At 50.4% G+C, this 25,241-nt stretch overlaps 1 protein-coding gene across 14 annotated transcripts in view; it reads left to right on the forward strand.

Moving 5' to 3' along the window:
- The window catches only part of LOC144804990 (V-type proton ATPase 116 kDa subunit a 4-like), a 6,844,636-nt gene that overhangs the window by 5,558,698 nt on the left and 1,260,697 nt on the right, over positions 1-25,241 (forward strand). For all 14 annotated transcript variants that reach the window (XM_078671938.1, XM_078672103.1, XM_078672267.1 and 11 more), the window contains one exon: positions 24,667-24,756. In XM_078671938.1, coding sequence (XP_078528064.1) covers positions 24,667-24,756 — 90 coding nt within the window. The remainder of the gene's footprint in view (positions 1-24,666; positions 24,757-25,241) is intronic.

The raw sequence follows: 25,241 nt of genomic DNA on the forward strand, positions 1-25,241 counted from the left end.
ATAAGAATAATTTCAATGCTTTGCATTTGACTCGTGAGGGACATCTAGTAACAACTAGGTGAACTGCAGCTCTTTGTAGAATTATTTTGATATTGGATACCATAATATTCACTGCCCACTGCTAATCTCATCCTATAATGCTTTGCAGGGCCTTTGGTTGGGATTGTTTTTTTGCCAATAACTGTGCTTGGGGTGGTCCTAAGAGGATGGGACCACCACTGAAGTTCAACAAAATTTGCATCTGAAAGAAACAGGTTAGTATTAGATTCCTTACCTTAGAATATCCCAGGCGTCAGACTGGATCCGGAAACTGTTGCGTAGCAGTACCCTTGCCCGTCGGTAGGCGTTGTCTGCGGCTCCGCGTCCGTCGTCGGTGTCGTTGGCGCCGGGATGACATCGCCGAAGTACTTAGATGCCGCCCTCGTGCGCTGATGTCAGTTCCTATTTTTTCCACGCCAGCAAGCGCCGATCCGGAAAAAGTGGTACTCTTAGTCAATTTTTGACTAAACTTTTTCGATCATGTTTGATGCCCGGGTTCAAGCCCTGCGTTGACTGCAACCGACTGATGTCGGTTACTGAACCCCATCGCCAGTGTCTTCATTGCCTGGAGCCCGACCACAATGACAAGTCGTGCTTCGATTGGCGGGCCTTGACGTCGAAGGCTAGGCGGGAGCGGTCCCGCAAGCGACTCGAGCTCCGGCAGTCGGCCTTGTGCCGTTCGAGGTCACGGTCCGGAAGGAGGTCGAGGGACCGGTCGCGGGGCCAGAGTCATCACGGCTCGGAGGATCGTCACCATTCCTCGAGCTCCAAGTCCTCAGGTAAGAGGCACAAGAAGTCGACGAAGCGACATCGCTCTTCGGACTCCCCGCGACGCTCGCGGGACGCGACCGGGTGTTCGGGTGACACCGCCCACACGGCTCTGCCGGAGCTGGCCTGGTCCATACCCGCCGGTCCCTAGGCAGAACGCAACACCGGAGGAGATCGACGCCTTCCTCGCGGCCATGAGGTCGCTCACTCCTCCGTCAGGTTCCGTGGCGCCTTTGGGCCAAGCTACCCCAACTGGGAGCCCAAGCGGGCCGGGTGCCTTGGCTCCGGCGCCTTCTGGTGCTTCGGCCCCGGCGCCGTCGGCGACTTCGGACCCCGCGCCACAGGGCCCCGCAGGATCCGGTTCCGGATCGTCATCGGTCGACCATACAACCTCGCCGGCGCCGGCCCCTAGGGTGTCGCCTCCGGCGCTGTCCACGGATGACGTTGTCCCCGGTCCCCCCCTCGACCCGGTTCCGACGCCAAATGGGAGATTTTTTCTTCTATGAGCCGGCCCCATCATTTGACCCTGAATACCAGGTGATGGGTGGCAAAGCGGATTGGGAGGGGTCTGAGGACCCTCTGGCACGTAAGTGCCAGTCTTATCAGGAAGGACTGGGCAGGTGAGCTAGGGGATGCCAGTGGTTTGGACACTTCGCCAGACACTGGTTTTGTCTCCCTTCCTACCGTGGCTACGGAGGAGGGGGCTGCCTATAGTGTGGTGTTGACGCGGGCGGCCAAGGCCTTATCCCTTGAACTCCCCGTCGCGGCCGTGAGGACTAACCTCCTCACTGAGTTCCTTAAACCGCAAGTAAGCTATTTGGAGCCTCTGTTGCCGTTTGATGAGGCCTTGTCTGACGTTTTTCTGGGCACTTGGTCCAGGCTCGCTACAGGTCCCCCTGTAGATAGGAACGTGGCCAGACGCCACCGCCCGGCTCCGGGCGACCCTTGCTTCCTGTCCATCCACCCCACTCCCGAGAGCCTGGTCATACAGGCCTCTAACTCCCAGACCGCATTCCCGATGACCCCCCCGATCGGGAATCCAAGAGGTACGAACAGTATGGCAAAAAGATGTTCTCCTCCCTGAGTTTGTGGTTGCGATCCGTTAACACCGCGTGCCTCTTGGGCCGTTATACCCACTCTCTGTAGGACACGGTCGCGGATGTGCTGCCACAATGTCCAGAGGAGACCCGGACTAAACTCGCCCAAGCCCTTGCAGAGGGTCGAGATCCAGCACGGTACTCCATCCGATGTGGGCTGGATAGAACGGACTCACTGGGTAGAGCGATAGCAACGACGGTGGCGATTCGCCTGGCTGAGGTCCGCCAACTTTTCGTCTGATGTCCAAAACACCCTTATGGACATGCTGTTTGATGGCCGTCGCCTCATTGGCGACAAGGCAGACAGTGCGCTTGAGCGCTTTAGGGGCTCCAGGGCTACGGCCAAGTCCTTGGGCCTGTCTCCCCACGCCAGCAATCTGTTGCCTTTCGCCCCTTTCGTGGCCAAGGAAGGGGCGCCACCACATGTCCTGCCAAACACGGGCCGCAGACTAACATCCAGTGTGGTGGCAGACGTGGTAACTGCCCTGGCGGTGCCCGGGGACAACGGCGAGGCCAGTCCACATCTACCACTGCAGCATCCGACTCAAAGCCCTCCTAGTCCGAACTTTCAGGCCCACGTGATGCCAGTGGGGGGCTGGGTTCGCCATCACCTCCTCCACTGGCGTAACATCACAGTGGAAAGGTGGGTGCTGCAAATCGCCCGAAGGGGTTACTCCCTCCCCTTCGAGGTGACCCCTCCAGCCATGCCACCGCAGTACCACCGCGTGTCGTGGGATCACTTAAATCTTCTGCGAGAGGAAGTTGCGGCCCTCTTGGCCAAGGGGGCCATCGAGCGCGTTCCTGGGCCAGAAGTAAGGTATGGTTGTTATTCCCACTACTTTCTGGTTCCCAAGAAGGGTAAAGGGGGCCTTCGCCCTATCTTGGACCTGCGGAACGTCAATGTCTTCCTCCGGAAGGAGAGGTTCAAGATGCTGACACTGGCTCAGGTCTTAGCTGCCCTGGACCCGGGAAACTGGATGGTGCGTTGGACTTGCAGGACGCTTATTTCCACATCCCCGTCCTGCCCGCCCACCGGCGCTACCTGCGGTTCATGGTAGGCCACGAGCACTTTCAGTTTACCGTGCTCCCCTTCGGCCTTACCAGCGCCCCACGGGTGTTCACGAATGTGATGGCGGTGGTCGCAGCTCATCTGCGCAGGTTAGGGGTTTCAGTCTTCCCCTACCTCGACAACTGGTTGTTAAAGGCGGGCTCGCACCAGACAGTCATCAGCCACCTCCAGACTACGGCCGACCTCCTGCACCTGCTGGGGTTCTCCATCAATGTGCCGAAGTCGTACCTGTGTCCCTCTCAGAAACTCCTCTTCATCGGAGCGGTTTTAGACTCGGCGCAGTTTCAAGATTATCTTCCCGAACAGCGGGTTCGGGATATTCAGGCTCTGATTCCGATCTTTCAGCCTTTACCCCGAGTCTCGGTCAGGTTGACGCTGAGACTTCTGGGGCTGATGGCCTCCTGCATCCTTCTGGTGCATCAGGCCAGGTGGCAGACGCAGGCTCTGCAGTGGGACCTGAAGTTTCAGTGGGCCCAGCATCAAGGCAACTTGTCCGACCATGCCTTGATCTGGGAGGGCACTGCAAGACAGTTGCAGTGGTGGCTCACGGACCGCGATTGGGTCAGCGGCAGATCCCTCTCCCTACCCCAACCGGAGCACGTAGTTGTGATTGACGCGTCCCTCCAGGTCTGGGTAGGCCACATGGGAGAGGCGGAGATCAGAGGCCTCTGGTCTCCGGCGGAGTCCCCGCTCCATATCAACCTTCTGGAGCTGCGGGCGATCTGGCTTGCACTGAAGGCATTCCTCCCCTCTGTCCGGGGGAGTGTAGTACAGGTGTTCACGGACAACACCACCACCATGTAGTACTGCAACAAACAGGGCGGGGTGGGGTCATGGACCCTATGACAGGAGGCTCTGCGCCTCTGGCAGTGGCTGGAACATCAACGCGTGACCCTGGTGGTTCAACACCTGGCAGGTTCCCTGAATGCCAGGGCGGACAAACTCAGCCGTCGGTGCATGATGGATCACGAATGGCGTCTGAACTCAGACGTGGCGCAAGGACTCTTTCAGCAGTGGGGAGAGCCTTGGTTAGATCTATTCACCACAGAAGAGAACGGGCAATGTCATCAGTTCTGCGCGTTGGAATTTCCAAGGCGGCACTCGCTCGGAGACGCTTTTCGTCACGAGTGGAGTTGCGGTCTGTTGTACGCCTTTCCGCCTATATCACTTCTGCTCAGAGTGCTGAAGAAGATCAGGCACGACCAGGCCCAAGTCATCCTTGTGGCTCCGGACTGGGCACGGAGGTTCTGGTGTCCCGAGCTACTCAGCATGTCTGTCGATCCCCCGATTTGTCTGCCCTTCAGGAGGACCTTCTGTCGCAGCAGCAGGGGACGGTCCTCCAACCAAACCTGTCCAGTCTCCAATTACATGCGTGGAGATTGAGTGGCGGCAGTTGAGGCCATTTGACTTGCCTCCTGAAGTCTGTAATGTCATTTTGGCAGCCAGGCGTCCCTCCACAAAATCGGTATATGCCTGCCGGTGGAACAAATTTGTGGCATGTTGCACATCAAAGGCTGTGGATCCCCTTTCTGCCCCTCTTTCAGAGGTTCACCTCTTTCTTCTTTCTCTTGCCCAGCAGGGGTCTTCTCTGGGCACTCTGAAGAGCTACCTCTCGGCCATTTCCGCCTTCTTAAGGCTACCTGATCAGCCCTCTTTGTTCAAGTCCCCGGTTGTAAATAGGTTTTTGAAGGGCATCACTCATATGTTTACTCCAGTTCCTTTCGTGATGCCTCAGTGGGACTTGAACCTTGTTCTCACTTTTCTGATGTGCGCTCTCTTTGAGCCACTTCATAACTGTCCTCTTCGCCTCCTTACTCTGACGACCGCTTTTCTGGTTGCCATCACCTCTCCCAGGAGAGTGAGTGAGCTCCAGGCCCTTTCTTCTAAGCCTCCTTTCCTTTCAGTCCATCCGGACAAAGTTGTGTTGGGGACGCAACCCTCTTTCCCGCCCAAGGTAGTCACAGCCTTCCACATCGGACAGTCCATCACTTTGCCCACCTTCTTTCCGCCGCCGCATCCCTCGAAAGAGGAAGAGAGGCTCCACCGTCTGGACCCAAAACGTGCACTCTCATTCTATTTGGATTGCACAAGCCAGTTCCGGGTGGATGACCAACTCTTTGTTGGTTACGTGGGCGCTAAGAAGGGACGGGCGGTGCACAAACGAACCATTTCTCGATAGGTCGTCTTGTGCATCAGGGCTTGTTACTCTTTGGCTCAAAAGGAGCCTCTTCTGGGGCTTCATGCCCATTCCACACGGGCCACGGCGGCTACTACTGCCCTGGGCCAGGGAGTCCCCTTGCAGGACATCTGTCAGGCGGCTACGTGGGCCTTGCTGCACACATTTTCAAGACACTACTGCCTGGACAGCCAAGTCCGGAGAGATGGCTTTTTCGGCCGTTCCGGACTTTCTGGTGTCATCATCGGTTCGCAGACTCACCACCGGGGTTGGTATTTCTGGGGTATCTATTCTAAGGTAAGGAATCTAATACTAACCTGTTTCTTTCAGATGCACAAGTTACTTACCTTCGGTAACGATATATCTGTAAGAAACAGTAGTTAGTATTAGATTCCTTACGGCCCCATCCATCCTCCCCATTCTGCGAACCGATATCTAGGGTTAAGGTCATCCCCGTCCTAGGAATCTAATACTAACTACTGTTTCTTACAGATATATCGTTACTGAAGGTAAGTAACTTGTGCTTTTTGTTTATGCTCTTTGTATTCAAGGCATCTGCTTGGTCCTCCCCCTAGGTTAGGGGGGACCCCAAAATAATTAGCACTCTCATTGCCTAATGTTTTCATTGAAAAAGTTCACTTTTGTGAATTGGTTATATGTTGTTAAGCATGTAAAATTGCTTTTTCAAAGCATCTGGGGATGTTGTTGATTTAGCTGCTATGCTACGTGATTAAGCACAGTTTTGGTACTATACTATGTGCAATTTGCGAAGTGCGAATTAGTACAAACTTTGCATGCTCTGTTAACCTAGCATAGTATTATGCCCAGGGTTAGTTCTAATATGCTTCCAGACACTCCCCTGCATGATTATCCTGACTTCCAGGCATTTGGACACCATTTATAATTTACTTCCAGTCCTAATTCATGCCAGGTTTTATGGAAACCAGTCTGCTCATGCTGGAAACTCCATTACCTATAATCTCCTGCTCACTGCTTCATCTGCACCCCTGCAGGCCAAGGATGGGTGGAGAAATTCAGCTCACCTGTGGCTGGTTGCAGTTAGCCTGCTCACAACTGATGCATGTGATTACTGTGTGCTCTTTTAAGCCCCAGCTCTCTTTAGGCCAAGGTTGGTCATGGTAGCTGTGTAGCTGGGAGACCGACCAATATTTGCTGAACTTTTGTTATCCTTGTTTCCTTGATTCCTTAGCTATAGCTAATCCTTGTTCCTTGATTCCTCAGCGATAGCTATTCCTTGTGCCTGAACTAGCATTGCCTGCAGTGCTACCTTGCTTCCTGAGCTATAGTTGTTCGTGAGCTTCAGCTATTTCTTGTTCCTGATTTGCACTGCTTTCAGTGCTCTCTTGACTTCTTGTTTCCTGAACTGAAGCTATTTCCTGTTTCCTAGTACTAGCACCTCCTGCATTGCTACCTCGACTCCTGAGCTACAGTAATTTCCTGTTCCTGAACTAGCACTGCCTGCAGTGCTACCTTGACTTTTTAGCTTTTGCTAAATTCTTGTTCTTGCTCGAGCACATCCTGCAGTGCTACTTTACTTTCTCCAGTATTGAATCTTTCATAGATTCATATGCTTGTATCTTCCCCGTCGTCATGATGGGAGTCTCATGGTAACAGAATGACCATAGCAATACCATAGAGAAAAACTGCATAGAAAATCCCATAGGGAATCACCTTATTTAGTAACCAGACCTCATTATTGTTTGGTCTAAAACTCAGCCAATCAGCTTCCAGCCCTGACATCACACTCCCCAGCAGAGCTATGTTATGTTATGTTATGTTAACATTTTGTTAAAGCGCACAGCTGCCCCAGTTAAGGGGCGTCCCGGCGCTGACCGTCTATTTGTACAGAAAACAATATAGGCTGAGAAGATAGGAACCCTAGATCAGAGGAAAAAGAAAGGTCTTAATGGCTTTCCGGAATAACAGTAATTCATCAATGCAGCGAATAGATACAGGCAGATTCCTACCTCAGATTTCCAACCGCCTTCGGGTGAGAAGCAGTCTCCCTGAGCCTTGCTCAGTTCTGTTCCTGATTGAACCTTTGACCTTTCCAACTGACAAGTTTCCTTCTGGATTCAAGGTACTGTGCTTCATCTAGTATCTAAACATGTCTGAAAGCTCTAAACAGAGGCTTTTCAGGCCCTGCAGATCTTGTGGAAAAGCCAGACTTAATTATGAGGATCGCCACAAAGACTGTTTGTATTGCCTTAATCCCAAACATATGGCTAAGGACTGCAAAGAATGCAGGACCTTTTCAGCAAAATCTTTGAGGGATAGAGAGGCACGTCTTCTGTTGTGGCTTCAGAAGAAGAAGGCCACCTTCGATTCGGACTCAGAGGAGGAATCCACTAGCCAGTCTTCAAAACAGAGGAAGTCTTCTGCTTCAGAAGAATCAGTGGATCCTAAAAAGCAAAAAACTAAGGGAAAAGAAACAGCTTCATCTTCTCTCTCTCAAACTCCTCTGAAGAAAACCCTCCGTGTCAAGAGTAGTGTCTTCAGCTCTGTCGACGAAAACTGTGACGTCCCCAGCGCTGGTTTCTGTGAAGACGTCGACGACACCCTCAACGACAACATCATCGACGACGACAATCTCGACGACGACAGCATCGTCGACGGCAGTGACCAAGACTACGCCGTTGACGAAAGGTTCGACGACGACTCTGTCGACAGGAATAGCATCATCCTCGTCGCCGATCCCAGCGACAACAGCCTTGTCAACGACAACCTCGTCGACGACAGTTCCATCGATGACCGTTTGAAACTTGACGACGGGAGCAACGTCGACGGGAACTCTGTCGACGAAGGCGTTTAAATCACAGAAGTCGAAGACTTTAATCTCTATAAAATCTTTTCAACGGTCAAGAAATCCACCGATTATACGGCGTTGACACACATTTCTCCCCTTCCTCCATCAAATCTGCGAGATCCACAGGAATCGGATGATGAAGGATCTACAGGTGTGGCTTACAGTTCCTCTCAACTGCAGATTAAGGAGTTAGGAGACTGATGAAGAAGAGTGCCAGGAGGTTCAAGAGGTTTACTCCTTCAAAGATTGTCCAGTAGCAGAATCTAAGAGATAAGAGCCATTCCAGGAATCATATGACTATGAGGAGGGAGAAGAATCGCATACTGAGGAGAGGAAAGAATCCATTCCAATGCCTATTTCTCTGGTGACTGACTTACGTCACATGATCAACGACTAATATCGTAGTTTTCCTGAAACTAATGCTCCTGCTGCAAATACTTCAGACACTCCTACCCAAGTGCCGGTAGTTCAGCCTACACCTACAGTGCAAAAATTGCAATCTCCTCCAATTGTCACAATACGGGATGATTTTGCGGAGAGTGATAGAGAAGACCAGCCAGAAGAAGGAGAACTTCTTCAAAATACTCCGGTGGGTGTTGAATGGGATGAGTACATTTTGCCTACAACTCCATTTCCATCTCCTTCACCAGTAAACTCTCCTCCGCAGGAGATTGGAGGATTCCATGACATTATGGAAAAAGCGGCAAAAAGATTTCAGCTCCCGCTGCCGGTCCAGGAAACCTCGAGGGCTCGAGGAAGTCCATAAGATCAATCCCAATCATTCAGCATATCTGGGACGAAGGATGAAGATCCAGAAAACACCAGCCTCTGTGGTGGCTTCGGTACCCAGGGTTGAAAAGAAATATTGTGCACCAGAATCTTCTCCTGCATGTTTGCTTGGGCACCCGCGGCCAGAATCAGTGGTGATGCAGGCAGCTCAGAGACAATCAAAGAATCCTGTCTTGACATATGTAGCTCCCCCTGACAAAGAAGGAATGTGAATCGACGGCGCAGGGAAGAGTTTGGCAGTTATGGCAGCATCTTCCATTAAAGCTGCAAATGCTTTGGCTTTAATTAGTCGATTTAACAGACAGATGTGGTCTGATATAGCGCCACTGTTGTCTCACCTCCCGGATGATAAAAAAGAAGAAGCAACAGCTATCTTACAGGACGGAGCTGGGTCGGCCTTTGAATCCATCGATATTGCTATGGACATTTCTTCAGTAGCGTTTTGACAAATGGCGGCAGCGGTGGCTCTCAGAAGGCAAGGATATCTGAAAGCCACTTCCTTTAGACTGGAGGTACAGGCAAAAATTGTAGACATGCCTTTTGATAGAGAGAATCTCTTCGGTAACCATATTGACGATGCTTCCGGGGAATTAAGGCAGACACGGACACAGCACGGTGCTGGGGTCTCTTCAACAGGGCAGATTCCAGTCCTTTCGGAAGACAGGGTCTAGAGGCCAATACAACCAAAGGTATTCGTACCAGTCCAACAGGTACCAGCCTTACAGTCAGCTAGGATATCAACAGTATTCCAGTAACCAGCAATATCGTTCCTCAAACCCCTCTTACCACCAACAATCCAGGGGAAAGAATGCTGCGAGGGGAAAAGTGCAGCAATCCAATAGACGACAGTGACTTGCTCGAGGCACCCCCCACTTGGTCAGACATTGGTAACGAACATTATCTCTCTCTCTTTTCACAACAATGGCTGTCGATAACAACAGACAGATGGGTACTAGATGTAATTCCTCAAGGCCTTACCCTGGAATTTTTGCAGAAGCCCCCAAATCAACCTCCTGTTTACAGACGGCAACAACATCTGTCAGCTCTCAAAGCAGAAGTATTATCTCTGATAGAAAAAGGGGCAATAGAGGAAGTTCCGTTTCCTCAGCGAGGGAAAGGCTTATACGCACATTTCTTTCTGATAAAGAAAAAACAAACATCAAAATGGAGGCAGGTAATGGGCCTGAGAGGTCTGAACCAATTCATCAAGAAAATTCCCCTTTGCATGCTATGCCTTCTAGTAATACTCTTACTCTTACGCAAAGGAGACCTCTAAGCTGCTTATTTCCACATTCCAATTCATGCAAATCACAGGAAGTATCTACGTTTTGTAGTGGAAGGGGGCTACTACCTATTCAAAGTGTTGCCCTTTGGACTAAAATCGTCTCCAAGGGTCATTACAAAATGCATGGCACCGGTAGCAGCTCACCTGAGAATACAGGGGCACCACATTTTCCCATATCTGGACGATTGGCTTATAAAGGATCGTCTTACAAGGAAGCCCAGATCTTCCTGCAATGCCTCATGGATCTCTTTCATTGCCTGGGCCTACGAATCAACCTGGAAAAGTCGTCCCTGGTTCCATCGCAATCCCTTCAATTCCTAGGAGCCATGCTTTGCACAGGGGAAGCAAACGCCTATCCATTAGAGGAGCGAACTCAAAAAATCTTAAATCTGGCATCAATCCTGCAGTAAAAAAGTACACTTCAAAGAGAGTATACAAGTCCTTGTAGGGAATGGTGTCTTCCTGTATCCCATTGATTCCAAATTGCCAACTGCACATGCGACCTTTACAGAAAGTCCTAGATAAACAATGGATACAATCCCAGGGGTCCTTCGAAGATCAGATCACCATATCTCCTCAGATTCGAGAAGTCTTGTCATGGTGGAAGATCAGAAAACATTTATTAACAGGCCTACTATTCGAGCCTCAACGCCTCCGTTACGTAATGATGTCAGATGCCTCACTTCAAGGTTGTGGGGCTCATCTCCAGACAGTACAACGACAATGTTCTACCTCTCAAAACAAGGAGGTACAAGATCAAAGCTTCTGTCGGCACAGGAGATTTGGAGATGGCTACTACTTCACAACATCTCCCTTCAAGTGCAGCACATTTCAGGGATAAGCAATACGAGGGTGGATATCCTGAGCAGATCGGCCAGTGTTTCTCACGAGTGGTAGCTAGCTCAAAATCAACTCCTAAGAGTGTCTCGTCGGTGGGGCACACCAATGTTGGATTTGTTTGCAAACAACTCAAAATGCAAGCATTTCGCAAGCAGGTTCCCGCAGGTGGGATCATGGGGCAATGCGCTGCATCTGCTTTGGACATGAATGTTCGCATATGCATTTCCTCCATTCCCTCTGATATCGAGAGTACTTCAGAAAATGAGATCAGAACCATGCCACTTAATCCTGATAGCACCAGCTTGGCCGAGGCAAGCTTGGTTCTCGGAGCTTCTCCATCTGTCAATAGCACCCAGAATTCAGTTTCCGATATCGTAGAATCTGACCTCTATGGACAACGGACAAATTCTCCACCCAAATTTGACATCGCTGAATTTATCAGGCTGGAACCTCACGAACATGAATTCCGATCCTTAAACATCTCTCAGGAATGCCAGGATATACTTTCTCAATCTCGGGCAATTTCAACAAACAAGACATATACAGCAAAATGAGAGAGAATTTGCCAGTGGTGTGCACCTCAGGCTCTACATCCTTTCACCGCCTCTCCAGAACAAATACTACCATATCTTTTGCATTTGTCCAAAGCAGGTTTCTCTCATGCGTCCTTAAAGGTACACTTGGCAGTAATTTCAAGATATAGAAGGGTTCCTAATCAACACTCGCTGTGGTCACAAAGAGTGATAAAAGAATTTCTCAAAGGACTTTTTAGAGTGTTTCCTCCGATTCAGCATCCTCTGGTCCCATGGCACCTTAATACGGTTCTATCACAGCTCATGAAACTACTGTTTGACCCGGTGCATAAAGCAAACTTACATTTCATATCTTAGAAGACAGCTTTGCTGTTGGCCCTCAGGTCAGCTAGGAGGGTCAGCGAGATTCAAGCTTTCTCGATTGCAGAACCATTTCTTCAGTTTCGGCAAGACAAAGTAATACTGAGAACAAATCCAAGTTTCATTCCTAAGGTTCCTACAATCTTTAATCTCAATGAGCCTGTAGTGTTGCCTACATTTTTGGGAAATCCTTTTACAGAAGCGGAGAGAGCCCTACACTCTCTAGACATTAAACGATGTTTGAAGTTATACATCGACAGAGCAAAGTCGTTTAGGAAAACAAAGCGGCTATTTGTAGACTTTTCTGGGCCAAGGAAAGGCCTAGCTTTATCCAGATCCAGTATCTCGAGATGGATAATATCGGCCATTCTCAAATGTCACGAGAAAGCTGGAAAGCCCCTGTGCTCCAGCGTGCACGCTCATTCCACTAGAAAAATAGCGACTTCAGCAGCTCTATTTGCAGGAGTGTCACTTCCAGACATCTGCAGAGCAGCGACATGGAAAAGCATACACACCTTCACTAGACACTATTGTCTAGATACTGCATGGAAGGAGGATGCAGCAGTGGGACAAGCAGTTCTTCGACATTCATTTCAATAAGGTATTTTTCAAACTATATGTTTCTTTAACAAAGTATACAAATCTATTTATTTCACCTATATTGTTAGTAGGGACTGTTTATTGATACTGGATGGCATCCAAGGGTTTATATATCACAATGTTTAGGAGCAGAGCCCAGAGATGTAAGGGTTCTATCCTGGAAACGCAAATGGGTATGTGTACTGCTCTCTACTCTGATACAAACATGTGAATCTATGAAAGATTCAATACTGGAGAAAAAACTAGTTACTTACCTGTACACTATGGTTCTCCAGTATTATCTTTCATAGATTCACATGCGCCCTCACGCCTCCCCGTTTCTCAGATAGAACATTTTACCTCTGGATATATTGTTGTCTCTCACTTGGGACTGGAAATCTGAGGTAGGATAGCTCTGCTGGGGAGTGTGATGTCAGGGCTGGCAGCTGATTGGCTGAGTTTTAGACCAAACAATAATGAGGTCTGGTTACCAAATAAGGTCATTCCCTATGGGATTTTCTATGCAGTTTTTCTCTATGGTACTGCTATGGTCATTCTGTTACTGTGAGACTCTCACCATGACGACGGGGAAGATACAAGCATGTAAATCTATGAAAGATAATACTGGAGAACCATAGTGTACAGGAAGTAATCCGTTTTTTCTTGACTCCTGATCCAGCACTATTCAAGTATACCCTTGTAACCTTCCCTTCTCTATATGCTTTTCCAGTCCCTGCCTTTCTTCCCATTTCCTTGTTTCCAGTTCCTAGTTTGCTGTCTTTCTATTCTGCTGTCTTACTTCTATTCTCTTGTATTTTTGTTACTTGCTTTCTGCCAAGTGTGCCCCGGGATTTCTTCCTTTCCTGTTAAGCACTCCTCCTTGCTAGCGCCTTGTCTATGGTGCTTGTGTTTAGTTCTACCCCCTTGTTGTTATTGCCTTGCATACTGTTTGATCGCCAGGATCCGTAGGCCCAGCTGACTACCCAGGTGGTGTTTCTTGTTCACTGTGAGTATTGTTTTTGAATTACATTTATAAACTCACCATATGTATCAGCTCCACATACCCTGCCTTTGCATTCATATCCTATATGTGGGTATTTGCAGTCAGTATCTGTAGCAGTAATTGTGAGTGAGAAACTTACTGAGGTTCAGTCTTTCCGTTTGGAGCTCCTGAGTGCTTTACCCCACATTCCCTTTATTGTTAATGTTATTTATATATAAGTGTATTTGCACATCCGTCCTCGGTGTAGTGATTGTGAATGCTGAACTGCCTCATGAGTGCCTGTCCTTTTTTTTTTTATATTTCTTTTTATTAAAACTTTTAACATCATAAACAAAAAAGAAATAATCAAGGCAGTACAAGCAATCAAATGGCGAAGCGTCCTGTGGGGAGGAAAGCAGACGATCTTAAGACAATCACTGACATTACAGGATGGGAGGGATGAGGGATACAGCAAGTCCAAAGACAATCGAAGCAACATGATAGCAGGAATGTCGGGTCAAAGGGAGGGAGGATCCACCACCAATTGTGTAAAGGGGGGCGTGCATATGTCTTCCCTGTAGGAGTTCCATTGACCCCAAATCTTACCCCATTTGCGGGGCTTACCACGGGCCACATACACCATCTTCTCCCTGAACATACAGCAGTCCATGTTCTCCTTCCACGCCAGAACTGTGGGCGGCCTCTGAGAGCCCCACAACTGGGCGATATCCCTCTTAGCGATCATATTGCCAAGGGTCACCCACTGAGTCTGTGACAAATCATAGTCATTCGGTTCCCACACATTCAACAAGCATCGTCTGGCTTCAGGCAACAAAACAACACCCGTGACCTCTTCCATTACTGCATGCACTCGATTCCAGAAACGAACAATCACGGGCACTTCCAGAGTATGTGAAGAAAGGTGCCCGGAAGGCCACAACCACGCCTGCACAGCCCATCCGAAGCATAACCCATACTAACCAAGCGCGGACCGGTAACATAATCTTAAGCTGTACAAACCTAAGGCGGGCCGGGATTGCAACCTCTTTCGGCGAGGATATGGCTTGCTGCCAGTCCTCGTCATCTTACTCCAAACCATCACCAGTCCAAGCTTCCCTGAGTCGCTGTAAAAGGTCGGTCCTATCGTTTATCAACTTTTTATAGATAAGCGAAATAGTACTATCTGGAACGTGCCCTTCCAGGATCCGGTCCTCAAGCGGTGACGCCTCCGGTACAATGACATCCGGAGGGAAAACCGCCATCAGCGCATGCCGGATCTGAGCATATCTAAAGAACTCCCTGTCACTCAGGTCATACTCCAATCTCAACTCGTCGAAGGTCTTGATCCTACCCTTAGTCCAAACATCATTCACCCTGCATATGCCAATCACGTCCCATCTATCAAAGCCTTTCGTCTTCCATAGGGAGCCCAGCCTCTCGGAAGCATAAAGCGGAGTGGCGCGTGTGAGTCTATTCTTCCATCCCATGGCATCGTTCGCACGATGCCATACTTGCACCGCTATTTTGGTAGGGCCGGTGAGCCGCTTCCCTGCGGATTTTGCATAAAGCGCCCTGTTGTAGTCACCACCAGGCAGCAACCATTTATCCATTTCAAACGCGGGGTTCGACGCGGGATCGTACATGCCATGATTAATCGCCCCCAGTTGGGAGGCCCAGTAGTAGCGCTTAATATCCGGAAAGCGATTCCACCATCGTACCAAGGAAGTGTCAACTTGGCGAGTGCTATACGAGACCGTCCACCCCATATCAGGTGTCGCTGTAAGCTTTCAATCTCCTGAAAATAGCTGTCCGGGATAGTATTGCAAGTATTCTGTAGGGCATACAAAAATCGGGGCAGAGACATCATCTTAAATAAAGCCGCACGTCCAAGCGGGGACAGCGGAAGTTTACGCCATGTCACAACATCAGATCGCAAGCGCTGAAGCGGGGGCAGCAGGTTACGTTCATAGCGAACCACAGGATCTAAGGTGATAAACACCCCCAAGTATTTGAAACCCGCGTGCACCACCTGTATTGGGCACCCACGCGGCAAGATAGGAGAGTCTCCCGAGAGAACGTACATGCAGGACTTAGACCAATTGATCACAAGGCCAGAATTCTTACCGAAGGAGGTCAAGACATCGAATAGTACTACTAGCGACTTCCGAGGCGACGTGAGGTATAACAGGATGTCGTCAGCGTAAAGCGATATCCGGTCCTCGAAATCGGGGGTCCAGCATATACCCTTCAGTGACGGCTCCCAGCGCAGCCAAGCCGCCAGAGGTTCCAAAGCCAGGGCGAAAAGAAGCGGAGACAACGGGCACCCCTGGCGGGTACCCCTTCCGAGAGAAGAAGAATAGTTTCACCCAGCTGATGAAAACTGGGCCAAAACCAAACTTGGCGAGGACAGCCCAAAGGTATGGCCATTCCAGCGTATCAAACGCCATTGTGGCGTCCAAAGAAGCCAAGATGGCTGATTCACGCAGCGAGGACGCTCTCGCAAGGGCGCCATGTAAACGCCGAAGGTTCAGCGCCGTGTTCCGGTGCGGAATGAACCCGGACTGATCCGGAAGGATCAGGTCGCAGACAACAGAGGTTAAACGATTAGCAAGCACTTTTGCGAGGATCTTAGGCTCAGCGTTTAGGGGCGAGATGGGCCTGTACGACGCGCAGCAATCCCGCGGTTTCCCCTCCTTGTGAATCACGACGATAGACGCAAGCCTTTGATCGGGTGGAAGGGTACCCACATCTAGCGTTTCTAAGAACATCGAGCGAAGATATGGAGCTTATTTGTCTGGGCGCAGTTTATAGAGTTCGATGGGCAGACCATTCGGACCCGTGGCCTTGCCCGATCTCACAGAGCGGATTGCGGTTGCGACCTCCTCGACAGAGAGTGTCGCGTCCATCAGTTCCCTATCCAGATCCGACAAGCAGGGCAAAGCGATGTCTCTCAAAAGCAGATGCGAATCCTGTTCCGGACTGTCCAAAACTGGGGAGTACACGGTGTGAAAATACTCAGAAAAACACTCCACAATCTCAACCGGGTCGGTCACTCTTACTCCATCCTCCCTCTCAATCAAAGGAACCACACGACTAGCCCTCTCTTTCTTGTCCAACCAAGCTATCAACTTTCCGGCCTTATCACCCACATCATACAAACGGCCTTGCTGCTCTCTATTCATCACCTTGGCGGCATCAGTGACCAATGCCCTATAGTCGGTTTGTTTGAGGCTGAGAAGGTGCAACCTGTCCTGGGTAACATCAGATTCCAGGTCTCTTTCTATGTCTGATATCTCAGTCTCAAGTCGGACCACTGCCTCGCACTTACGTTTCTTAGCATTATGAATTAACGATAAGGCATGGCCGCGGATGACCGCCTTATAGGCTTCCCATAGCGAGACAGACAATGACACAGACCCCACATTCTCCACAAAGTAATGGTCAAGTGATTTGATTAGTTCCGTACGGATCTTGGGGTCGCGGAGATACCAGGGGTTAATCGGGGCCACTCGACCCTCAGTTCCCGGTCCTGCTTCCATTACAAGCCATAAGGGGGAGTGATCCGAGATACCCCTCGCCAGCTGTCTGATCTCCCTAACAAGTGGGGCCTGTGTTGCGGGCATCAGGATATAATCAAGCCTCGAAAGACTACCATGAGCACCAGAGTGGAAGGTGTATTGTAATTGACCAGGGTGGTGCAGCCTCCAGCAATCTATTAGTCCCAGAGTATCAAGGAAGCTACCCAGCCAAGACTGGGACCTCCCAAGGTCCCTGGGCGGGTAGCGATCGACCGTTCCGGAGACAACAGTGTTAAAATCGTCACCCACCACAAGGATACCCTGCGGGAGTCCCAGAATTACCCTCCCCAGGTCAGCAAAGGTCGTCGTCTGAAGGCCAGGCGGGACATAAACGGAGAGCAGAGTGACGACTTTCCCCTCCCACCGTCCAGTAATGGCGGCATATAGCCCCCTGTCGTCAAGGACGACAGCATCTATCTCAAGGGGGAGGGAGACTCTGACCAAGATACCCACCCCCCAAGAGCAGGTGGTGAAGACGGAGTGTGCCAGGAGACGGTAGCCCCTACGATTCATACCCTGGCATGTATTGCCCATCAAATGCGTTTCTTGCAACAGCACAACATCAGGGGAAAGACGTCTCAGGAGTTGTAACACCACGCCACGTTTTATCCTGTCTCCCAACCCGTTAACATTCCCACACAGCAATTTCAGCCCCCTACCCCATCCCAAACGTAGTCGCAGCAACCACCCCACATTAGTCGCAACAGCCAAGTCCAGAAGTCCATCAATATAGTGCCTTGAAAAAAAATCAAACAATAACTTCCCCCCCTCCTCCCCAAAACCAACCCCTGAAACAAGACCCCCCACCCTGCACCCCTGCGTTAGACTCATAGGCCCCCCCAACTTGCAGTGTGCCTGTCGCCCTAGCAAATAACTAATCTATGGAAAGAAACCCCAGAGGAGGAAGAGATTCACTCCCCCCGCCACCCCTGGAGGACCACCTTACTGAAAGCAAGTTAAAGGATCTGCAACCCATGCGAGAGATCTAAATGCAGTCAAACGGACCCAAGCCATATTACTATTCCTGGTCTACCAGTCCACCCTCTGCTCCACCAGAATGTTCAGGGTGTTCCCGCTGCCTGGGCAGTGTGTCGAGCCAGTCACTTGCAGCCTCAGGGTGATCGAAGAAAAATGTCCAATCTCCATACTCCACGCGTAGCCGGGCTGGAAATAGCATTGCGTATTTCATGTCCCTGTCTCTCAAACGTCTCTTCACTCCCTGAAACCCCAGTCTTTGCTTCTGTACCAACTGAGTGAAGTGGGGATAGAAACTCACCGTCGTATTCTCGAATTTCGTGGGGCCAACGGACGTTGTTCCGCCTGGAACGACTTTCAAAATCTTCCAAACTACGGGAGAAGGAGTCATTTGAGGACCGTAGAGCACGGACCTCCGTTTGTAGATCGGAGACATCCGTCGTGAGGCTAGAGGTTTTCAAGTCCAGGGATTTAACTTTTTCGTTCGTTTTGGCCAGATCCGCCCTAATCAAGGTGACATCGATCGCCACTGTATCCAGTTTGTGCACCAAGGTTTCATACTGCGCACCAATTGAGGCCTGCATACTCGCAATGGCGCCCATAATATCGTGCAGAGTCGGGTCTTCGTCTGCCGTAGGGTCATCTCCCTTGTCTGCCGGGGGCTTGCCCGTTCCACCGGGGGATCCCTTGGGATGACTGTATCGATCCATGACATTAGATTGTATGGAGCCCCCACGGTGGACAGTCTTGGTCTTCTGCTTTTCAACCTCGGGCTTGCCGGCCATTTTGGAAGTCGCGCCCCCGAGGGGACCCCGAGATCTGGTGAAAATGGCTACGTCGCAATCACCCACAGATGCTCGATCAGAGGACAGTGTGTTCCAAGTCACACACCGAGCGGTGACAGACAGTCCCGGCCCTGAAGTGGGACAGCGCAGTCTGTGGGCGACAGGGCCAAACCCCCTGCATAGAGGGTCCGGGGCAAAAGCGAAACCGAAAGCCAAGTCCAGGGTCGAAAGTAGGATCAAGGCAGCCGCTGTTGTTCAATTACCATCCGGGCAGTTCGCCAACTCGAGCCTGGGGCAGATCCGTGGAGCAGGCCAGGAAAGTTCAGACCCTCATAAAATCGGTTTTCTCGGACCAAATCAAATTTTGAAAGCAACCATCATATCGGTTGGGTTTCGTCTACGATGATCCGTAATCATAACCAGGATTATAGTCAGGATAAGAGCCGGAGGTGGCGAAGGTCCGGGAGCCCTGTGCTCACACAACCATCTCGGTTGCGCACGAAGCTCCTCCACTGTGCCTGTCCTTTTTGAGTCTTAGCCATCTTGTTCCTTCGTGCAGGCTTCCCCTTTGGATACCTTTTCTCTTCTGACTTCTAGTGTGATCCGGAGCAGTGCTGTACTCCTTTTTCCACTTCATTTTATACCCAGTCACCAGTCTTTATCCAAGTCCCTGAGTGTGTCCTGGACAGTTCCTCACACTAGTTCCCTGTTCTGTAGAGTTGAATTATGCTTATCATAATAAGGGTCAAAGCACACTGTCCCCAGCAATTTGTTTTATGTGGTCCATTCTGAAGGCATAGAGGGAGAAAGATTAAGAAGTTGATGTCAGCATGCAGTGGTGGAACTTGTATACCATTCATCTCCATAATTTCTGAGGTGTTACTGAGTTACACTGGAGCCACATTGTGCCTCCTGTTTCCTTGGAGGAGCATTGTTGAAAAATTCTCCAGATCCAGTATGGCGCCTGGGGAAATTCTAAAGGTGAGTTATTGTTGTTAGAGTTTCCACCAGATAGAGTGTTACCAAAGATAAGTAACTTATTTTTCAGGCTGTTCGTATTATCAGAGATCTGATTATATTAATCTGCAAGCTGCAGGATTCTCACAATATTATGGTTTAGATATTTTCTTCCTTATTTTCACCATTGCTCCTATCAAGGGTTGAGACCATAGAGGGGAACTGAGTTTCTAGATATGTAGGAGAAACAAATGCAGACTTTAAAAGTAACTGGGTTGATAAGAGCAAAGTGATAAATATCTGATAGAAACAGTTAGTTATAGATTCCTTACCTTAGAATTACCCCCAGGCATCAGACTGGATTCAGAAAGTTTATCATCATCAGGACCCCTGCGCATCTGATGGTGGCATTGGTCGACTCCGTGTTCGTCGTCAGCGTCGTGGTCACCAGTATGACGTCGCTGTAGCTACATAGACGCCCCTCGCGCCCTGGTGTCAGTTCTTTCTTTTCCGCACCAGCAAGCGCAGGTCCGGAGAGAGCGGTACCCCCAGGCACTTTTTTGACTGAGCTTTTTTCTCGACTTTTGTCGACTTCATTGTTTTTTAAGCCCATACGACTCCTGGTGCATGAGGGATGCCCTGCTTTAATGCGTGTGGTTCCTGTAACTGACTGATGTCAGGGACAGATCCATACCGCGTGTGCCTCTACTGCCTGGAGTGCGACCACAACCCCAAGTTGTGCTCCGACTGCCGGACCATGACCCCGAAGTCTTTGCAGGAGTGGTCCCAAAAGCTACTCGAGGCCCGGCAGTTGGCTTCATGTAGTTTGAGGTCCCGGTCGTGGAGGAGGTCGAGGGACCGGTCGCGGAGCCAACACCATTCTTCCTCTAAGTCTTCGCACTCTGGGTCAGGTAAGTCAAAGCACAAGAAGAAGTCGAAGAAGCATTGTCGCTCTTCGACTTCTACCCATCCGTTGGCCAACGCGACGAGGGATGCGGGTGGAGCCCCTTCTGCGGCTCTGCGTGCGGAGCCTGTAGGGTCGGCTTCGGGTTTACCCCCCTTCCCGGGACCGGCAGTGACCCCTGCCCAGCTTCATCAGTCATACGAAGCGATGCATGCCATCTTTGGGCAGCCCGACTCCGCCGGCGTGCCATTAGGCCCCGAGGACTAGGCTGGGGGCCCTGGGCCATCAGTGTTGGCGGCTCCGGCCTCGGCACCGAAGGCTCCCCTTGGATCCTGGCCTGGATCTGGAAAGGTGCCGATCGACCTCGTTCTGCCTTCCTCTGCACCGATTCCACTGGCACCACATCCGTCACCGGCATTAGCTGTGCCCCAGCCAACTTTGTTTCCGGCCTCCACCTCGAGGTAGACACGGAGTCAGACCGGCGTCGACCTACGCTGGATCCGACGCCGGCGGGTACTTTTGTGCCTCTGTTCTACCCTAGCTCTTTGAGACCAGATTGGCAGCCAGAGGAGGGTGTCGAGGACTGGGAGGGGCCTGGCGACCCTTTAATGGACCAGTTGGTGTACGAACAGGACTGGCGAGAGGAACTGGGGGAAGCCAGTGGTCTGGATACCTCACCAGACCATGGAATGTTGTCTCCTCCTACCGTGGTTACGGAGGAGGGAGCGTCATACGCAGTGGTGTTGTGTAGGGTGGCAGATACGCTCCACCTTAAGCTACCTACGGTGGCAGTCAGGATTAACCTCCTGACAGAGATCCTTTACCCAGCAGCAAGCTCTTCGGAGCCCCTGCTGCCGTTTAATGAAGCCCTCACAGACATCCTTTTGGGCATGTGGTCCAGGCCCAACACAGGGGCTCCTGTGGACAGCATCCCACCCCTGAGAGCTTAGTGGTCCAAGCCTCGTCTTCTAAAGGCGCCGTCCCTACAGCCCCAGTACTAAGAAGGACAAAGGACTGCCTCCTAACTTGGATCTTAGGAATGTCAACCGCTTCCTCCAGAAGAAGATTAAAATGTTGACGTTCGCTCAGGTCTGCCCTCTACCCTAGGGTCTGGATGGTAGCGTTGGGCTTGCAGGAAGCTTACTATCACATCCCTGTACTGCCAGCCCAACAGCATTACTTGCGGTTCACAGTAGACCACGAGCACTTTCAGTTTACCATTCTCCCATTTGGCCTTACCAGCGCCCTTCGGGTGTTCGCGAAAGTGATGGCGGTGGTCAATCAATCAGTTCATTGGTCCAGTGGTCGCAGCTCATCTGCGCAGATCAGGGGTTCTAGTCTTTCCCTATCTCGATGACTGGCTATTGAAGACGAGCTCGCCCCAGGCTGTCGTCTTCCACTTCCAGACTATGGCCGACCTCCTGCATTTGTTAGGGTTTTCCATCAACGTGCCGAAGTCACACCTGGCCCCCCCTCAGCAGCTCCTCTTCATCAGAGCGGTTCTGGCATGATGCAGTTTCGGGTTTATCCTCCTGAACAGCGTGCTTGGGCTTTTCAGGCTATGAGTACAATCTTTCAGCCTCAGGCTGCTAGGTCTGATGGCCTCCTGCGTCCTGCTGGTGGACCATTCCAAAGGGCGTATGCAGGCTCTGCAGTGGGACCTGAATTTCCAGTGGGCGCAACATCAGGGGAATCTGTCCGAATGCCTCCAGATTTTGGAGGGCACGGCAAACCAATTGTAGTGGTGGCTCACAAACCAGGATTGGGTCGTTGGCAGATCCCTCTCCCTTCACCAACCGGAGTTCACAGTTGTGACCGGTGCATCACTTCCGGGCTCCATTTCAACCTTCTGGAGCTTCGGCCATTCTTCTTGCACTCAAAGCATTCCTTCCCTCTGTCCAGGAAAGAGTAGTGCAGGTGTTCACATACACCACCACCGCCATTAGGTACTGCAACAAACTAGGCAGGATGGGGTCATGGACTTTATGTCAGGATGCCCTCCGCCTCTGGACAGACATATCCCTGGTGGTTTAACACCTGGCAGGTTCCATGAATGCCAGGGTGGATGAACTCAGCCGCAGGTGCATGATAGATCATGAATAGCGTCTTGACTCAGAGGTGGTGCAAGGTCTCTTTCAGCAGTGGGGAGAGCCTTGATTAGATCTATTCGCCACCGAAGATAACGAGCAATGTCAGAAGTTCTGAGCGTTTGAATTTCCAAGACGGCACTTGCAGGTGACGCTTTTAGTAGTGGGTGGAGTTGCGGTCTTCTAAATGCCTTTCCGCCTATACACTTCAGCCCAGAGTGATGAAGAAGATCAAGGGCAACCTGGCCCAAGTCATTCTTGTGGCTCCGGATTGGGCACGAAGAGTCTGGTATCCCGAGCTACTCAACATGGCCATGGATTCTCTGATCCGGCTGCTTCTTCGGGAGGATCTTCTGTCGCAGCAGCAGGGGACGGTCCTCCACTAAAACCTGTCCAGCCTCCACCTCCTTGCGAAGAGATTGAGTGGCCGCAGTTGACGTTGTTTGGCTGTCTCCCGAAGCCTGCAATGTTATCCTGGCAGCCAGGCGTCCCTCCACTAAGACGGTATATGCCTGCCAATAGAACAAATCTGTGGCATGGTGCACAGCAAAGGCTGTGGATCCCATTTCCTCCCCTCTTTCTGAGGTCCTCTTGTTCCTCCTTTCTCTGGCCCAGCAGGGTTCTGCTCTGGGCACTCTAAAGGGCTACCTCTCGGCCATCTCAGCCTTTCTTAGGCTTCCTGATCAGCCTTCTCTTTTCAAGTCCCCTGTTGTAAATAGATTCCTGAAGGGTATTACTCATCTTTTTTTTCCTGTTCCCTTCGTAATGCCTCAGTGGGACTTTAACTTGGTTCTTACCTATCTTATGAGCGCTCCCTTTGAACCACTGCATAACTGTCTTCTCAGGCTTCTCACTTTGAAAACTGCCTTTTTGGTGGCCTTCACCTCTGCCCGCAGGGTGAATGAGCTCCAAGCTCTTTCTTCCAAATCTCCATTTCTGGCTGTTCATCCAAACAAGGTCGTCCTCAGAACTAGACCTTCCTTTCTTCCCAAGGTGGTTACTTTTTTCCACATTGGCCAAACTATCACTTTGCCCACCTACTTTCCCCCTCCACATTCTTCAAAAGAGGAAGCGAGGCTCCACCATCTGGATCCCAAACGTGCGCTTTCCCCCTACTTGGATTGCACAAAACAATTCCGGGGGGACGACCAGCTCTTTTTGGGTTACGTTGGCGCTAAGAAAGGTCGAGCTGTGCACAAATGGACCATCTTCAGGTGGGTCTTTTGTGCATCAAAGCCTGCTATTCTTTGGCAAAGAAGGAGCCTCCAGTGGGACTGTGCACGTATTCCACCAGGGCAACGGCAGCAACCACTGCTTTGGGACGAGGAGTCCCCCTAAATGACAACTGTTAGGCAGTTACGTGGGCATTGCTGCACACGTTCACCAGACACTACTGCCTGGACAGCCAAATCCGGAGAGACAGCTTCCTTGGCCGGTCTGTTCTCCAGGACTTTTTGGTGTGTTAGTTTGCAGGCCCACCTCCGGGGTTGGTATTGCTGGGGTATCTATTCTAACGTTCTATAACTGTTTCTTTCAGATGAAAAAGTTACTTACCTCCGGTAACAATATATCTGTGAGAAACATTGGTTAGTTATAGATTCCTTACCGCCCCACCCATCCTCCCCGTTCTGCGAACTGACTTTCTGGGCCCTACTTTTGTGCACCAGTGGTCAGTGTCTTGCATCGCTCTGCGCTTCTGCTGTGGAAAGTCGTGTACAGAACTGACATGAGCGCGAGGGCGGCGTCTATGTAGCTACCGCGACGTCATCCCAGCGACCACGACGCCAACGATGAATGCGGAGTCGACTGACGTCACCTTCTTACGTGCAGGGGTAATGCTGGCAAAAAACTTTCCGGATCCAGTCTGATGCCTGCGGGTAATTCTAAGGTAAGGAATCTATAACTTACCTATGTTGCTTACAGATATATCGTTACCGAAGGTAAGTAACTTGTTCAACTGACACTAAAAGAAAGCAACTTTGTCTACCAAGTAAATAAAAACAAATGTATCCCTAACTCTCCCATTGTCTCCACAGTCTGTTTTAAAACTGATGTGGGACGAGGATCAGTGGATGGAGGAGTCCCAGGATGAAGAATGGCTTGCGGAGGAGCCGCAGAATAAGGCTGTAAGTAAATGGAAGACATAGTGGTAACTAGTGAAGATAATGGGGCACAGATGATACTAAGTTTCCATGGTGGGAAGGAAGACTCAGAAGTCCCATGGTAAAGGGGAGGGCTGCCATTTGACCTAATTGGTCCACTGAAAAATATCAAGTGGTGAGTGGTTAGCAAGGATCTTATTTTGGCAGGGTGACATTGGGGAATCTCATAGGAGAAGGGTGACACCAGGTTTCTTAAAAAAGGATGAATAACAATGGAAGGAAATCAGTGATCCTAAAGGTGGATGTGGGAGATTATTGGGGAATATGAAGCTAAAAAACTAGCCCTGCGCCAAACTGAAAGGAAGTGGATGCAGAACTACTCCCCTGATAAAAAAGACATATACTTAGCGCAACTTAAGGAATATGACAAATGTATTCAAGCTACTAAGGCCACTTATTTATCCTCAAAGATCCTGAACTCTACCAATAAATCAAAAGAAATATTTTCA

The sequence above is a fragment of the Lissotriton helveticus genome, chromosome 1_1, assembly GCF_964261635.1.
Source record: "Lissotriton helveticus chromosome 1_1, aLisHel1.1, whole genome shotgun sequence".
Lineage (NCBI taxonomy): Eukaryota > Metazoa > Chordata > Amphibia > Caudata > Salamandridae > Lissotriton > Lissotriton helveticus.